The sequence below is a fragment of the Dermacentor variabilis genome, chromosome 4, assembly GCF_050947875.1.
Source record: "Dermacentor variabilis isolate Ectoservices chromosome 4, ASM5094787v1, whole genome shotgun sequence".
NCBI lineage: Eukaryota > Metazoa > Arthropoda > Arachnida > Ixodida > Ixodidae > Dermacentor > Dermacentor variabilis.
In genome coordinates, this window is record NC_134571.1 from 229,610,264 (window position 1) to 229,628,567 (window position 18,304).

At 46.3% G+C, this 18,304-nt stretch overlaps 1 protein-coding gene across 6 annotated transcripts in view; it reads left to right on the top strand.

Moving 5' to 3' along the window:
• Positions 1 to 18,304, top strand: part of ric8a (ric8 guanine nucleotide exchange factor A) — a 513,564-nt gene that overhangs the window by 442,225 nt on the left and 53,035 nt on the right. For all 6 annotated transcript variants that reach the window (XM_075691022.1, XM_075691025.1, XM_075691023.1 and 3 more), the window contains one exon: positions 11,391 to 11,452. In XM_075691022.1, the coding sequence (XP_075547137.1) occupies positions 11,391 to 11,452 (62 nt within the window). The remainder of the gene's footprint in view (positions 1 to 11,390; positions 11,453 to 18,304) is intronic.

An 18,304-nucleotide genomic window follows, 5' to 3' on the forward strand; every position in this document is an offset into this window, starting at 1 on the left:
CTATGTATTAAGAATTGGGTCATCACCACAACATATATGCTACGTAACACAACACAGTGCAAATCACAAGTACACTACACAAATAAACCAAACATGATTCGACCACTCATCTTACGACACGAACAATATTGTCAGACTTATGATATTCCTCCTGAAGCCCTGCAGGTTGCTGAAAGGCCACCAAGATTGCCCTCGTGGTGCAATTTTACACAGCTGTGTGATTGGACACTAACACATCTAGAGAAAAAAGACATTCCACAAGAACACATAATACAAGAGTTCCGAGCTATTCAAGAAAAATACAAAAATTACACTGAATTTTACACTGACGGCTCTAAAACACAAGAACACGTAGGTGTTGGGATCGTGACGAAAAATTGGGAAAATAGCATTCGGATAAATAATTTTTCTTCAGTATTTACCGCCGAAGTTTATGCGATATGGATGGCAGTTAAGAAAATTACTTCCGACAAGCAGAAGAATGCTATTATTTATACCGACTTGTTAAGTGCTCTAAAAGCCCTAAACTTAAACTCCGCGTCTGAACCCCTGCTTAGCGATATTTTAAACATAGTACTTAACAAGAAATACGAAGGAACCATACGATTCTGCTGGGTTCCAAGCCATGTTGGTATACCAGGGAATGAGGCTGCAGATAGAAGCGCATCCATGGCAGCGCACAAAAGCATAACACACATAACACTTCCATACAAAGACAGTATCCGAGCGGTTTGTAAGGCCCTAGCATCAAAATGGCAACAAGAATGGAACTTGTGCGTAAATAACAAATTACATATAACTAAAGCCCTGCTTCGCGAGTGGAAATCATGCACTCACCAAGAACAGTTATATGAGGTAATGTTATGTCGACTTCGAATTGGACACACGCATCTAACACACAATTTTTTACTTCGGAACGAAAGTCCACCAACATGCGAGAAATGTCGTGAACCGCTTACAGTAACCCACATCATCATATCATGTCCACACACTGAAACACAGAGGCGGAAACATTTCAAAAATTTATATCACTTACATATACCTTTGCACCCTGCCTTAATATTGGGCAACGATCCACTAGTGCCATTCACTAACTTGTTCGAGTTTTTATATGAAACCGGTTATCTACATCGACTTTAAGATACCACAGCTAATGCTACAGTAACAATAGATCTTATACTGTCCTGTGACTGGCGCAGCATCGCCTTAGTCGCTTTTGCGCCATTAAACCCGAATTAACTAACTTCTGAATGGCAAAGACGACTGCTAGCACTCGAGTTCAGTAACGGTGTAGTTTGTCTCCGCTTTTGTAAGTGTCCGACTAGCATAGGCAATAACATGCTCACGGCCACCGCAGAGCTGAACAAGCACAGCGCCAACACCCGCACCGCTGGCGTCAGTGTGCAGCTCAGTTGACACCTCCGGATCAAAATGCCTCAGTACCGGTCCAGAAGTCAACAAAAATTTCAGCTGTTGAAACGCCAACTCGCAGTCAGCAGTCCACAAGTGTGGGGTGTCTTTGAGAAGGAGAGACGTGAGGGGAGAGGCAAGCTGTGCGAAATTCTTGATAAAGTGCCAGGAATATGAGCAAAGGCCCAACAAGCTTCACAGATCTTTCATCGTTTGTGGCTGTTGGAAGTCGCGAACCGCTGCTATTTTTTCAGGGGCTGGTCATATGCCGTCTTTATCGACCAGAAAGCCTAGCACGAGGGCTTGACGCTCACCGAAATGACATTTCTTCGAGTTTATAATAAGGCCAGCTTGCTGGATACAGTCAAGAACAATCGACAGGCGCTGATTGTGCTCGTGAAATGTCCGGCCGTAGATAATGACGTCGTCTAAATAGCACGTGCGAATTTCCCATTTGAGTCCGCGGAGCACGGTATCCATAAATCGCTCGAATGTCGCTGTAACGTTGCATAAGCCAAAGGGCATAACGTTGAACTCAAAGAGCTGTCTTCTCCTTGTCTGATGCCAATATCCTGACCCTAAATTACAGAGAGAAATACGATACGGAGTGGAGGCAGTCGACGGCGTCATCTATTCGTGGTAGGGGGTACACGTCTTTCTTTGTGACGGTGTTTAGGCGGCGATAGTCCACACAGAATCTCCATGAGTTGTCTTTTTTCTTGACTAGGATCACAAGAGCAACCCAAGGGCTACATGATTCCTGGGTCACTTCTTTCTGTAACATTTTTTCGACCTGTTCGGCGATGACTTTTCTCTCTGAAGGTGAAACGCGGTAGGGCTTCTGAAGAATTGGCATTGCTTGCCCTGTATGGATGCGGTGTTGCATACGAGACACCGGTGGTGTATGGGTCGCTCGTTGGCCTTGAGCAAAATCAAACACTGTGGCGTAGTGAGCGAGCACAGCTTCTAGCAGACACTGCTCACTAGAAAACAGCGACTTGTTAATCATGTGCTTAAAGTCAGCAGAATTATCATGGTTGGAATCGGGGTTGGATTTTTTTTTCGGCAGTTGACATTTCGACCGTTCTGATGCTGACAATGGCTTGTTCATCATAACATTGCTGCTAGGCAATGTTATGGATTGGGTTGAAACGTTCACTGTCCACAAACGAGAACAACCATCAGTGGTGACGAGGGAGCGAGGGACTATCGCACTTTTCTTGAGCGCATTGTCATGATTGGGCTCGGCTAAACCACAACAAGATCCTGTACGAGGGCGAGAAGTATTGACAGGTTCAAACATTGCAGTTTGAGGGGGCAAACACATCCTGTGACACGGAGAGAACGTCGGTGGTATCACTGGTGCTATCTGTCATTGAAGTTCATGCGTTGCGGCGAAGAGAAATCGCGCCACTTCCACAATCCGAATTTGCCCCCCACTCACGCAAGAAATCAATTCCTAAAATAATGTCATGCGTTATACGTGCAAATACAGTAAATTCACTTCGAAATGTCTGGTCCCCTATCCTAACTGAAACAGAACAGACCCCAAGCGGGCGTAACATTTCCCTGCCAACTCCACAAAAGGTAGCGTTCCGATCCCAAGAAAACATAACTTTTTGTCCAAGACCATTTTTGAAGGAAAGTCTCATAACAGAAACTGCCACCCCGGCGTCAACTAAAGCAAAAGCACTCACATTGTCAACTAAAACGCACACTTTGTTTTTAAACAATTTTACACAAGGGGGTCTTGATGAAGATGAACATATTGCGGCCTCACCCCCGTCGGTCGCACCAGCTAGTTTCCCAGCGGCGGCGGTGATAACGAGCGACGACGAGGTGATGGAGAGCGTCGTTGTCCTGTCGGTGGTGGTGTGAGGCTGCGATCGGAAATGGGGTAGTCACTGCAGTTCGCGCGTCCCTGCTGCAGCCGCTGGAAGAAACTGGGATACGGCCAGGGCTAGTCAGCGAGCACGCGGGGTGTGTAGGAATTAAACCGTGGAGCACGCTGCTGGCAGCGGTGGCAATACCTAGCAATGTGTCCAGGCACACCGCAGCTGTAGCAAATGCGAGAGTCGCGGCTTGTTACGGGTGACATGGGTGTCATGGGTAGAAACATACTCTTAGGCTGGTTGTAGGAGCAGGGTGTCTACCAACCGGGAAAACCGGGAATTCTCAGGGATTTTGAGTAGTCTGGAAAAACTCAGGGAATTTGTGCTTCTATCAGGGAAAATTGGCTGTAACTTTATTGAAAGGGAACCCAAAGTCACGGTAATGCCGGCCCGAGTAACAGAGAGGAATCGTAACCAATGGTCTTTGACGCCGCCTCATCGGCTGGAGGAGTTGTCAGAGTACAGTCAACGAGCGATTTTCCGGACGCTAGATAATTAGGACGGCTTCGTGGCACCAGTATGTACCCCATAGGGTGTATAAGAACGCTGAAATTTCGGGCGCAAGAACCCTTCGCCGTCAAATTTTCGAGACTTTTTGCCATGACCGCAGGTCCGAAACGGCATTAATAAAAGCCACAACCTCCGCCATTTTGATAACCTCGCCGCCTCGAACCGGCACACTTGCACGCAGAACCACTGGCAGCCGTAGCAACCACCGCAGCAATGCTAGGCCTAGCTTAAGCTTCTTGCCGTTCTGTACCGTGTTTTTCATTGAAAGAATTCGCCGCTATCAGCAGTGGCGCCGACACCGCCTTTGTGGTCATCGCGACTGGCTTCGAAGTTCGGAAAGCACGGCGCGTTGCATAATGCCGGTTCCCGAAAGTCAGCTTCACCGCATTACAGAAGTGTTATGCTGTGAAGCATAAGTGTGTGAAGGGGCAGCTGGCACGGAACACAGTATGACATATATTCCTTAATTATACACGCGTACACCCGCCATCTTTTGTCACAGTACGAGCACCTATATGCCTAATTAGTGTACTGGCAGGCCTTCAGCACTTTTTCGGGCGTGCCTGTGGCGATTTGAACCCTTAAGGGCTGTGAAAGACATGCATTCATTTTTTTTTGGACGTTTTGTCGGCCCCTAGGTAGACCGAAAAATCGGACGCTGACTGCACAATTGTCCAAGAGGATGCTTCAAATAGACCGTGTGGCGAATGCGCAGCCTAAGGAAAACAAGAAGACAAAGGACCTAGGCATTGAGAAATGAACGGGGAAGGAAGCACGCTGCCGCTTTTTTTGAGGGAGCTTGCACTCTAAAAGCAGTGTTGGTGGACACGGAAATGCAGGTGTCTGTCACCCAAGTAAAAAAAAAAACTTTAAAGCAGTGAAACGCAACACTGAGGCCTTGTGCGTGGGCTGAGTATGTCAGGACAGTTAAGGTTGACTTACCAGCTGTTGCGAGAGAATCTAACTTGTGATAAAGTTCGGGCTGCATACCAGTTAGCTTGCTATCAATCGATAGAAATAGCTCATAGTCGAAAATATTCTTTATGCATCTTCTTTTTATTCACATTTGAGAATGTTCGACTCAGTTTGCAATGGGTTTTACTATTTTCCTTCGAAGATATTTTATTCGCTGTGCATTTTACTAAACCCTCCCTTCTGTTTTCTTTTTGAATAAAATGAACACTACGCTTACTATTCAAACTGGATTAAGTTTTTTTTTTTTTTTTAACATGCTTACTAGAGAGTGACATCATTGGGCGACATGATGTATGGAGCCCGTCTTGACATAAAACAAAGTTCTGTGTCACTCGGGAAACATTGCAAAGGGACTCAGGGAAAACCTGGAAAACTCAGGGAATTTGGAAATGTCAACTTGGTAGACACCCTGAGGAGGGAAGAGCCCGCAGAACAAATCGTTGTGGTGCATCTTGTTGGCATCCCAGACTTGTCAGTTGCGGTGGCAAGTTGCTGCTCTCCGTACGATCAGCATAGGTCCTGTGAGGTTCTCGGTAACTCTGAGGTGCCCAGGTGGCCGGTGGCACACGAGAGCGATGATAAAATGCACACTTATGGCACACATGAGCGTCGTCAACAACTTTAAGGCGTTCAAGCTCTTCTTTAACCACTTGCCGAATCACTGAGGAGATGTCATCATGGGTTGTGAGGAACACACTTGCAATAGTAGTGACATTGTCCAAGCGTCCAAACTTTAGCCCAATCCTTCTCATTTTCAGCGCTTCAAATGCCCGACAGTGTTTCTTCAGATCAGACGGAGTACTAAGATCTTCCTTCATTATAAGAAAATTATAAACATTTTCAGTGATTCCTTGAAGCAGATGTCCTACTTTATCTTCGTCTGTCATGGTAACGCTGACGATTCTGTATAATTTCAGAACAGCCTCTATGTACGTTGTACACGTTTCGCCAGGTAATTGAGCTTGTCGGGAAAGCATCTGTTCAGCCTTCTTTTTCTTACAGATTGAGTCCCCAAAGCACTTAGTGAATTCTTCTACAAAATTATCCCAGTTTTTCCGAACACTCTTGTGGTTTTCAAACCAGAGGAGTGCGGTTCCTGCGAGAAAAAAAACCACGTTATGGAGCTGCTTCGTAGTGCTCCAGTGGTTGTGGCGACTCATTCTGTTGTAGTGTTTAAGCCAGTCGTCAACGTCTTCGTTTGCCTTCCGTGAAAAAGGTGGGTGGCTCTCGCAACGGTGTCGAGTAGCCAGCCTGACCTGCATGATTGCTGTCTGGTCCGCCGCAGGTGGGGTCATCATTGCCTTCTCCGGAATCGGCCATGTCCGCTGCTTGTGGTCATAAACCGGCCAAGCGTCTACTCCGTCGGACACTTGGTAGAGCTGGGTCGTCCAGGATCGTCCAAAATTCACCCCGCATGTCCACCAAAGATGTTACGAATGATGTTTATTTACAGGGGGAAACGAGGTCCGAGAGGGAAGCTACATGCCAGGCCCAGCCGGCACAGAGTACCTCAAGATCACGCGCGCACACTCTACTTCTTCTTTCTCTGCCTCAGCCACGCAGTGCTGCGACAATATGTTGGCCAAACGGGCAGATGTCTAAATGACTATTTGCATGAGCATCGATATAAGAGGAAAAGCCAGCTCTCCGCTCACACTAATGCGCATTGTAAGGCTCACAAGTGCATTCCATATTTTCATAGAACCTGTGTTTTGAACAGAGCTGATGATCAACTGACAAGGGAAATATTGGAAACGCTTGAAATCAAGAAGCGTTGTGATAATTGTATCAGTGAAGCCTCAGCTTCTCTATCGACAAAGGAAATGGCATATCTTGGGAGCGGCACTTGGAAGTTGTTCTGTATTGTGGTTTCCTTGTGCGGTGCAGATGACGGCCCTGTTTCTTCTTGTTTTGATCCTTGACAGCAGCTATTTATTACTGTGTCAAAAAATATAACGCTCAGTTGTTAGTGCGCCTACGTGGTTGTCCGGTGTCTCCTTCCTTTTTCTGTTGTTTTATTTGGCATCTTCATTATAGTCTTTAGGCCCCTTTACAGCCACGTCGCATCTACCTCTCATAGTTCATCGTTCCATTGCCAACTAGTTAACATTGGCCTGGCACTCTTTGGCCACGCTTGACCCTTACGCCATAAAACATCACATTCATCATCATCATCATACCCATTGGACCATGATCTATCCTGCGTGCCAAGTTGGTGGGAAACAGGTTAGATGCAGACAATTGGACAGAGGGACATACCAGAAACTGGGCGAAGTTCCCCCAAAAAATTAATCGCATTAAAAGGTCAGTTAGGGAGGAGTATTAGTAGTTGCCCCATAAACCGGACATGCTAATATATTTTGCATGCACTATTGACAAGGACACAGTGAAGGGGGACACACGAGCGTCCCCCTTCACTGTGTCCTTGTCAATTATGCGGGCAAAATATTTCACTATGAATTCGTACCAACTCACCCAACTATCAGTTCTGCTGAACATGCTGCTTGAAGGAAAAGGCTTCTCTGAAAGCGACATCAGAGCCTCTCCTGCAAGAGATTACTCAACCAGGCACAACCGCAAGGTAATTGCCATGGCTGCAAAATTCTGTTGTCACTTTGTGGTGTCATCGCAAATTCACACAAACTATGGAAACCTACGGGTAGTCACCCCATAAGCTGGACGTGCTGCTTCAAGGAGGAGGCTTCTCTGAAAGCGACGTCAGGGCCTCTCCTACAAGAGATTACTCAACTAGGCACAACCACAAGGTGCTTGCCAAGGTTTGTTGATGCCATTTATATAAAATTTTCATGGCTGCAAAATTCTATTCTCATGTTGTGGGGACATTGCAACTTCAGACAAACTATGGCAACCGATGGGTGCCTACGTTGGTATTTTCGCAGTCAAGATTTCAAGGGACCTGAAGTTTGGCACAAAGGATAAGTGGTGAAAAATGCATAAAGTTGATGCTGTGGCAGGAAAAAATTTTGACTTGACCAAACATTTTTATATCGGAGTTCGATTTAATGAAGATTTACTGCTGTGGCTCTGGCATTTACGAGAGGCATTCATCAAGTTCGTATTAACGCGACAGCGTTAAGGAGCTCGTGTCGCAGAAAAGCCGGTGTCGTCGGCGGCGTTGGCCGTGAGCGATAAATCCCGGCAGGCACTTCATGAATAAAAAAACAACTTGCAAGATGGGCTGGGTGGGAATCGAACCAGGGTCTCCGGAGTGTGAGACGGAGACGCTACCACAGCCACGAGTTCGATGCTTCAAAGCGGTACAAAAGTGCCTCTAGTGAATGCGGTGTTGCCTGAGAAACGAGCCGTAGAAAGTGATACTGCGGTGTATATCGGTAATTATGACCATGTAACTTAAAGAAGTCGCTGTTACATGAGTAGCGAAGGGCATTTCCGCTACATTTCTTCTGCGCTTTCCGCACACGCAGAGCCATCTTGCGGCAAACACAGAAGACCCCCTCCTCTCAATGTACAGTGCTGCCCCGACAGGTGGCGTGCCACACGCGCATTGGGGCTGTGCGGGGACCGGTGCGAGGCGCGTCGCGGCCCGGACACCCTCTCCCCTGACGACGCTTCGCCATGCTCCCTCACGGGTAGCATAATCAAGCGTCCTTCCTTTCTTTAGATCACTATCTGTCTATCTCTCTGCCCGTGCCAATCACGACGTTTGGCTGGCGTACATCGTTTCCCCCTCCGAGACACCGAGTTCTTTGGTTCGTTCCGCTTGCTCAGGCGCACGTTTCATTGCCGCGCCAAACGCTGCATTGCTCAACGCTCACCGCGCTCGATGCGGGGCGCCTCGTAAGTGATCGCTGCGCCGTAGCCCATTGTCTTACACCCCTTGGCGGGTCGACGGGAACACTGTCGCGTTTCACTCTTGAAGGCGAAGCTTAAGCGTCCTCCAATTTTTATTGCTCTGAAGAAGCAGAGATAGAGCAATGAGACTTGGGCAAGAATTTAACCTGAGCCTGTATTCACATTAAATTGCTGCACTATTCGGTCAACAGATGTCTGCCAGACAGAAAGCATTAGAGCCTCCACTTGTACGTCAATTTGTAGTTTAACCATTGAGTGACCATGGGCTGCTTCATCCTTAGTCATCCAGGCTTGTTCGACTGCATTGTAATCATCTCTACTGTCACCGTACATTGCCACCTGCTTGGCATGAATCTCTTTACCATTGTGTCCCTTGAAATGCAAAAAGTGAATCACTGCTTGTGCTTTTTTCCGAGTGGACACGGCCATTTTTGTTTTGGTGTTGGAAAAATTTACTGCTGTACTATGTACGAAACAAGTGTTATGTTCCATAGAAACTCAAGATGTGTTCGGATTTTCTTGCCTATCAGGTGCACCTGTCCAAAATTTATGGTCACAGTAATACAAAATTTGTCAATGGCCCTTGATAAAAGGCAGCCAAGTGGACCATAAGCCAAAGTGTTGCAGTCGGTTTGCTAATTGGATAAATGGGTCTATATAGGATCAACTAGAAAAGCATTATTACGTATTGGGCATTCTCATAGCATGATTGTTGTGTGACATTCCAACACCAATAACTTAAGGCTATTGTGTTTACCCTAATTTGTAATGAAACTACATTTAAACCTCGATATAATTAAGTAGGTAAAATTAGAAATTTGCTTGTGCTTTTTTCCGAGTGGACACGGCCATTTTTGTTTTGGTGTTGGAAAAATTTACTGCTGTACTATGTACGAAACAAGTGTTATGTTCCATAGAAACTCAAGATGTGTTCGGATTTTCTTGCCTATCAGGTGCACCTGTCCAAAATTTATGGTCACAGTAATACAAAATTTGTCAATGGCCCTTGATAAAAGGCAGCCAAGTGGACCATAAGCCAAAGTGTTGCAGTCGGTTTGCTAATTGGATAAATGGGTCTATATAGGATCAACTAGAAAAGCATTATTACGTATTGGGCATTCTCATAGCATGATTGTTGTGTGACATTCCAACACCAATAACTTAAGGCTATTGTGTTTACCCTAATTTGTAATGAAACTACATTTAAACCTCGATATAATTAAGTAGGTAAAATTAGAAATTTGCTTGTGCTTTTTTCCGAGTGGACACGGCCATTTTTGTTTTGGTGTTGGAAAAATTTACTGCTGTACTATGTACGAAACAAGTGTTATGTTCCATAGAAACTCAAGATGTGTTCGGATTTTCTTGCCTATCAGGTGCACCTGTCCAAAATTTATGGTCACAGTAATACAAAATTTGTCAATGGCCCTTGATAAAAGGCAGCCAAGTGGACCATAAGCCAAAGTGTTGCAGTCGGTTTGCTAATTGGATTAATGGGTCTATATAGGATCAACTAGAAAAGCATTATTACGTATTGGGCATTCTCATAGCATGATTGTTGTGTGACATTCCAACACCAATAACTTAAGGCTATTGTGTTTACCCTAATTTGTAATGAAACTGCATTTAAACCTCGATATAATTAAGTAGGTAAAATTAGAAATTTGCTTCATTATATCGAAATTTCGTTGTATTGATATTCGACCTTTTATTAAGAACAATTGCCAACAAATTTTTCTTACAAGGAAAAGGGACGCAGAATTTTCAGAATTATTGGGCAGTCGAAAAAAAGCAAACTTGAATGAGAAAACAGTTCATTTTGATAAATCTGGGAGTTGGCAATGAATGATGCCAACTGCCAAACGTCGACGATTTCTTCATATTAGCAGTGCGAATTAAGTGAAGCCAGCCACATTTTTGCGTGCACTCAGCCCCCGCGGCTGATAGCGTCGTCCGCACTGAGACGACAGTATCGTGAAAAGTTCTGGAAGCAGGGAGCAAATGCTTCGTTTCTCTCTATCTCCAACGGGTCACCGAAACGTGAGATTATGCAAACTCCAATATTAAATGCGTAGTAAGACAGCTTACATGATGCCACTCCGTCTCGGCACGGCCACTCTTTGCACACGAGGAGGATCACCTCCTTTAAAGCCGGGTGCGCGGATGCATATGCGCCGAGCTGCACTACAGCCATGCGCAGCCACAGGCCGAGACATGCATCAAAAATCGTGGCAGCACCAACTTACCCCTCCCTTTTTGCCTGTGCGGGAAGGTGGCACTCGAGAAGTTGCCGTCTTTCATGTCTCACCCTCGCACACTGTCACTCACACCTAAAGCACAAAGTGCACAGGGCTGACAGGCTCTTGTTGGACTTGGACTTCATACAGAACATGTTGCGACTCCGCTTCAGCGGGTCGCTTTTGTCACACCGCGAGCCATTTGAGAGGTGCGGTTGCAAGCAGCCGCTTGTAATTTAGCCATTTGAGCATCTGCATCCACGGAAGTTTTCATTTATTGCCTCGGCATTGCTTTGCGGCGAAAGCGAAATTTCATTATATTGAAATCGCACACAAGCATACTTTGTTAAATTAAGGTTCTGAATACATGATGTTCTATGGACAGGAGGTTACAAAAAGTTAAACACTTTGTTATATTGATAATTTAGTTACATTGAAATTCGCTATATTAAGGTTTAGCTTTTATTGTGGGCTCATCATGCAAAGCTTAAAACTATACAAAAGCAACGAAGTTGGTTGTCTTGTGCTGCAGGTGCTGCCACCGCTGAATGATGTCATGAACCGTCCTGAATCAGGCAACACCTTGCGCAACAGGTCAGTGTTTTATGCTTACATTTGGATGATTTCACCCTTTAAGAGAGGGCTTTTATTTGCAGATGAGAATGAAGTGCCATATTATTATTAAATTTGAGGTGCCTAATTTTTGTTTTGAGACACATTAACCAAAATTGAAGGCAAAGATGATTTGTGTCTGATTAAGTCACAGACACTTCGCCTGGCTCCGTTGTTCATCTTGTGAAAACAGCTGGGACTGCATGCACACCAGTCACATGAACACTGTGCAATATGGGTGAAATAAGTGAATGCAGACACAAAGTTCTAGAAGAAGTGTGTTCCAGGAATGTTGGAACAGTCGTTTGTGAGATAATGACACTGACTGAGGACTTGTTCCATATGGCGAGGTTGGTATTTGAAAATGTAGTCATACAGTTCTACTACTCTTTGGTTTGTTTCAATAGTGCTTGCACATTGTCTGTCTAAAACTCATTAAAATGGCAGCTCTTTGCACCCGGTGGCAACACTTGTGTGGCAGCACAACGAAAGCTACGGAGCCCCAAGGAAACATTTTTTTCTGCGCATCTGCATGTAGTCTGCGAATGTAACCTAGCGTGAAGCTAACCATACCAATTATTTGTTTTATTTTTTCCTTCAAAATTTATTTTATAACAAATAAAAAGCTTGCTTAGAAAAAGGATTTATGTTTCTTCCTGTTCCTGGTTTCCTAGCTTCCCGGTCTTCATGTCTTTCATGTCTTCATGTCATTAGCATTGAATCAATACAGTGACACAACGTATTGCCACCGTCAAAACTAGTCATGTATGAGGCGTGTACTGCAGCAGAATTCCTCTTTCCTGCTTCCTTAAGAACACACGATTCCATCTGGCACCGCCGGTGCAGGCGAGTGCTGAGAAACGCGTCATGTGGCAGCTGTGGTCCTCTCGCGCACTTCCTTTTGGATGCGCTGCACCATCTAGTGACACTGCTGAGAAGTTTGCGCATGGCCTCCGAAGCGAGAAGCATGGTACGCCTGAGAACACTGGGAATTGTTCCCTCGCTTGCTGCACATGCAGTGGCGCGTACTCAGTGACATAAATTGGCAAATGGTTCATTGACGAGTGGCATATACCCAGTGCATTTGTGGTGCAGCTCATTAAAGCATTGGCATGAAAGGTGTTCATTGATAGCAGCACATACCCAGTGAATTTGTGGTGTGCAGCCAACCAATGTGTCGGGTTGCTGTCCTTGAGAAACCCTTGAGACATGGGTTTGATTTCGCTCAGCATCTAAGAAATTCAGGGGATCAATTATCAAATCAATAGTTATATGCTTGAAAGAGTCCATCAGTATAAATACCTAGGCATAACATTTAGATCAGATCTACGATGGAATACCCACATTGAAAATGTCATTTCCAAAGCTTTTAAAACACTCTGGTACCTGCGACGCACTCTGCACAGTGCTACTCCGGATTTAAAGTGCCTCGCTTACAAAACCCTAGTCAGACCGATAATCGAATATGCTAAAGTAATATGGGATCCTCACACAGCAACTAAGTGTCACAAGCTTGATAGGATTCAGCGACTTGCTGTAAGGTTTATCTTTAATAAATGCCATCGAAATCATTCTTCAACAGATCTCTGCCAACAAGCCCAACTACCTATGCTAGAAACCAGCACCAGATATGAAAGACTAAAAACTCTTTACCTCATTATCAATATAATTATCTTAATATAAATAAATCAGATTACTTTGAGATCAAAACTAATGAAACATCAAGGCATCATCATAGTAAGTTTATCCCATTACTGCCTATAAAAAATAATTGTTTCAAGTTTAGTTATTTTCCCAGAACTTGTAAATACTGCAACTCTGTTCCAGATTCTGCTGTTCGGTCGACATTATTAGCTGAATTTCTACACCACTTTGAAAATTTTATCTATGGCATTAGCACAGGGCGATGAGGTCAGATTGCTGCTGCATAAAAGATGGCTGTTGTTCTGATTTCTGAGTGATGCATTTTTGTTTTGTTTGTGTGTGTATTTCAAGGGATTATTTTTTTTTACTAATGTATAACTATGGTTTTCAATATGTTCTGTACTACTTATTTTGCTGTTCAGTTTTGTTTTTTCCACTCATATTACAGCCCCTGAAGGTGGCTGACAGTACAGTGCAGTCCACTTATAACGATATTGAGAAAGACGAAAAATATGATCGTTATATCTGGACTGGTTATAAAAAAATTTTTAAAAAAACTCTCAACATACCTTTGCAGCTCCGAACTCGAATTCGCTACTTGCTCTAAAGAATAGATGATGTAGAAAGTCGGCTGTGAAAAACAAACTTTATTTGTAGCGCCAATGACCGTGTCAAGGGTTAGGCGCGCCGAAATAGTCCGCAATCTGCACTTGCTTTTGCGGCAGCTTCAGCTTCACAACCGCGGTGTGCATGGATTCCAGCTGCTGCGCTAACACTGGCGGCAATCCTTTGGCATGCATAAAATCAATTAAGGAGTCGATCGACGACAGTGCACTTTACGTGGACATCGTGGTTGGGGTCAAGGAGCCAACCAATCTCGTTGTCACTGTCGCTGCTGCCGTCGCCACCGTCGCACAACTTTGCCGTCTGTCGAGACAGCACATCTTCGGCGATCGCCTCGTCGGTGACCTCATCGCAGAACGAGGCAGCACTGTCTGCAGTCAAAAACTCCTCCATCGACGCACCACCTGTGTCACCAGTAGGAACGAGCTCCCAGAGCTCGGTTATGTCAGCGGCTTCCACCGTGTTGGTCTCAGTGGGTTGGGGAATTTCGTCCTGACGCACAAAGCCCGCCTTTTTGAAGCAGTTGTATATGGTTGACTGCTTTACTTCATACCATGCACCGTAAACGAAGCGAACGGCTTTCAAAAGGCTGATCTTCAGGTCAGGGGGCCCGTCTGCATGACCCGACGTTCCAGGAGCTGCGCGGTCAATGGCCAAAATTAGCCACTCCAGCATGCGCCGCCGATACAGGACTTTAAAGTTGGCGATCACGTCGGCGTCCAACGGCTGAAGGCCTGCCGTAGTATTCGGAGGCAGAAACATCAGTTCTACAGATGTTAGCTTCGGGTTAACGCTGTGTGCACTACAGTTGTCAAGTAGCGCTACACTACTTTTCTTCCTTGGCCTTCAATTAAAATGTCGAACTCGAGCAGCCATTCTTCAAACAGGTCGCGGGTCGTCCACGCCTTCTTGTTGCTGCGATAGCGGACCGGGATGTGCCGATTCTTAAAGCACGTTGGCTTCTTTGATCGCCCGATCATGAAAGGCTTGAGACAATGGCTCCCGTCCATGCTAACGCACAGCAACACGGTCACCTTAAGTTTCGAGTGCTTCCCACCGGGGCATCGATCTCCTTTAAGAACGTGAGTCTTCGACGGCAACATTTGAAAAAACAAAGCAGTTTCGTCGCAATTATATATGTCCTTCTCCGCGTAGCGCTCCAGCACGCTGGGCAGCTTTGTCTGCAGCCACTGCTGCTTTGCCTCTGTGTCCAAAGATGCCGCTTCCCCTACCACGTTATTGTAAACGATTCCGGGCCGCTCTTTAAAGGGAAGCTGAAACACTTTTCGAAAAAAATGAGTTCTCTGCGGCATTCTACAGTTTTGAGTCCCCTGAACACGAATATCTGGTTCAAAAAGTGCGGAAACAAACGCAAGCGGCTGTTTTTCCAAGAAAACGCACACCAGCGCCTCAGGGCATCGCGCGAACGCCGCTGTTGCCCGTGATTGGTCGGGGCCGCTGTGACGTCGTTGGCGGTAGTCGCCGGTCGGCGCCGCCGCATGTGTCCGTTTCAGAGCGTAGCACCGTTCCTTTCTCTCTGGTAGCACGCGGTTGTGCTGTTCTGGCTTCATAGCTGAGTTGCAAGATGGAACGTTCTCGCTGTCTCCGACAGCTTGTATTGTCCCCGTACATGTTTGAACCCACAGCCGATACGGAAAACGATGGTGGCAACAGAGTCAACGACGATATTGAGTGTGCCAACAGCGAGAGCGATGTGTGCACCTTCTCGCGCGCTGGAAATCTTAGCTGGTACGTATGTTTTTTTTTTTTCATGTAGCTGCACGTTGCAATGACGGGAGAAAAAATGCGCTAATGTGTCACTGGGAACATGCTGCTGGAAGAATGCCGAAGCACTAACTTCTCATTAGATTTACACGGGTGCAATTCCGCGATGTCAAGCACCTTGCCGCTGCTTGTCTTAAGTCCCGTGGTTTTTTCAGCGTTGATACACGATCGCGAACATAAGTGCCGCGTTTCAAAGTGCGCACATGCAGTGCTGTGAGGTACAGTCATGGAAGTTGCTTGTCATACACATCCAGAGATGACCAGAGGTATTATATGTGCAATATTCATACTATGGTTCGACGACTTTGCGAGTGTGGCTCGATCAAGAATCGGTATGCGTGCTCCATGCTGGTGTTGACATAAAGATATTAGGCAGTTTTAGCACCGCCGTGTGGTAAACACGATAACTGAACCGTACGTCGAATGTCACTAGGCAAGCCTACACTCCATTTGATACCTCAGGTGCATCGCTGTGGAAGCTACGCTCGAAGTCCGGTCACCAAAATTTATTACTGCGCGCGTTTCCGTCTATGCTTCGCAGCGTGCCAGCGGCGTTTGCTCGCGCGAGCATGCACGTGAAGCTGCTGCGACGGGCTGCAATTAAAAAATACCGAAAAGAAAATTTTTTTAAAAGAACGTGTTAGCAGCCGTATAAGTACACGGATGGTTTCTATGGGTAAATTCTTTTTTTTTTTTCATTCGGAACTGAGCTTATATATGGAAAGCTTTCTGAAAAATCGGGTCAAGAAACACCGAACTTTTTCTAAGTGCGAACGCAGCCACTGCAAGAAGTATCTCAAGCCTCCACAGCGTTGCACCTGATGTATGAAACGGAGTATAGCAACGCTAACTTATCTCTCCTCACCGCACGTACCCACTGCGCTGCAAGCTTCTTTTCCTTCGGGAATTTGTGAAACACCACATCGTCTCGCCCGCCTGTGTGCGCTCAGCCGAATGCTGCACAGAACGAGGGCATGTTGGGCGCCCTTGGCTGTAGGCACTCACGCAGCACAGAAGGAAAGAACAGTTTACGAAAATCGCAAAACAAACGTGAGCTGCGGCGGCGGCAGATCTCTCATAGCGTCGTTCAGTAAAGCGCAGGACGGAAAGAGGCATGCCAGCTCATGCCAGCACGCCGGTCCGCATCTCGGTTGGCTCGGTCTCCCCCCATGACGTCACTCTCGCCGGTTCTCTCCTCTGCCAACGTCCTCACCCGGCGCTCCGGGAAGCGATGGGGGCGTGTCCGCGCGGGTGATTTAGAAAGCGATTTCCGCCCGTTATATTAACAAAACGAAAAAAAAATTTCAGAACCGTAAATTATTAGGTCTGTTCTTCCCAATCCCAGCAATTCATAGAAATTGAAAACCGTTTCAGCTTCCCTTTAAAGCGCTGAATCCAGCCTCCCCCAGGCTCAAAATTTGGCCGTCCCAGAAGAAAAGCGAAGTTTTTCGCTTTGGTGGCAAGTATTGGCCCACTAATAGGCACATTATGCGCGCAGGTTGAGATGAACCACTGGTAAAGCGCCTCCTCAACGTCGGCGCACAAAGGGTCTCTAACCCTTTTCCGCTGATGGGCATGGCCGCTGATAGCTCCTGCCTTCACAATCTCGGTGCTCCCGGTTTTCAAGATGGTTGATATCGTCGACTGGGCGAGCTCATACTTCTTCACAAGGGCGCTCACCTTGAAGCCGCGTCGAGAGTCCTGCAAAATATCCATCTTCGTGTCAAGCGACACAGCTTTTTACGCTTTGTCGGCGCCATCTTCGAACTGGGTTGTACCGTTGGTCACGTTGGTTGCACGCTGCTTCGGTGGCGTCAGCCTGCTATCGCGAGAGAGAGAGACTGAGTGCGGCATAGAGTTTCTCACTGCATTACCTAGAGGGAAATCTGGCGCTGCTGCGCTGTGGTATGCATGGGAATGCCGGTATATTGTGGATTCGGATTGGCATCGTTCTCGTAGAGACAGGACACCTTGAAGACGCGCTTGGCAAGTACCGTTCCGTCTGTCACAATGATTCATTTTCTACTAAAACGGCACGTGAAAAGCTGTTTTAGCTTTATTATTACGCGAAAACATGTTTTGTTTAACTATGAGAACTTGTTATTGTGTGTACGACTACATGTTACGTAAAAAGTATCAGCGGGCCGCTAAAGTTGGAGGACAGACGACAACGTTCGCGCTCGCTTTGAAACAGTTGGTCGTCTGTTCTTGCTTTTCTTCGCTTGGTCATGCATCGTGAGTGAGTAAAGATGTAATATGCGTGAATGGAAACATTTTATGAAGATTTTACTTTGAGAACACGTTATTTGCGTAGCCATATCCACGTTTTAGACGAAGCCTCTTACAACACCAGCCAACACGAGCCTCGCAGACACATATACCGTCATTCCCATGACGGCACGGTGCCCCCTTAAGAAACTCCCATAGACGGTGGCGCAGATTACCCTCTAGGTGTTATAGTGAGAAACTCTATGGAGTGCGGGACGGGCGCCACCGCGCCGCTTTGCTTGTTGCTTTATTTTTTTCTCTCTCTCTTTCGGAGCGACTGTGGCCGACGCGCATGATGCAGCTAGCGCCATCTTGTGGCGCACTGCGCCTACTCAAGTACTCTCCGGTGCGCGGGCGGCGCGGGACGCGCAGCGTGGTAATGGCGGCAGATACGAACTTACGGAGGTAAACATCGCCTCGTCTCGACATCGTTCGTTTCAGGGAACTAAGCAACGCAAACGTTACGATTATTTGGCACGGGAAAAGCCATCTGGGCGGCAATATTTTGATCGT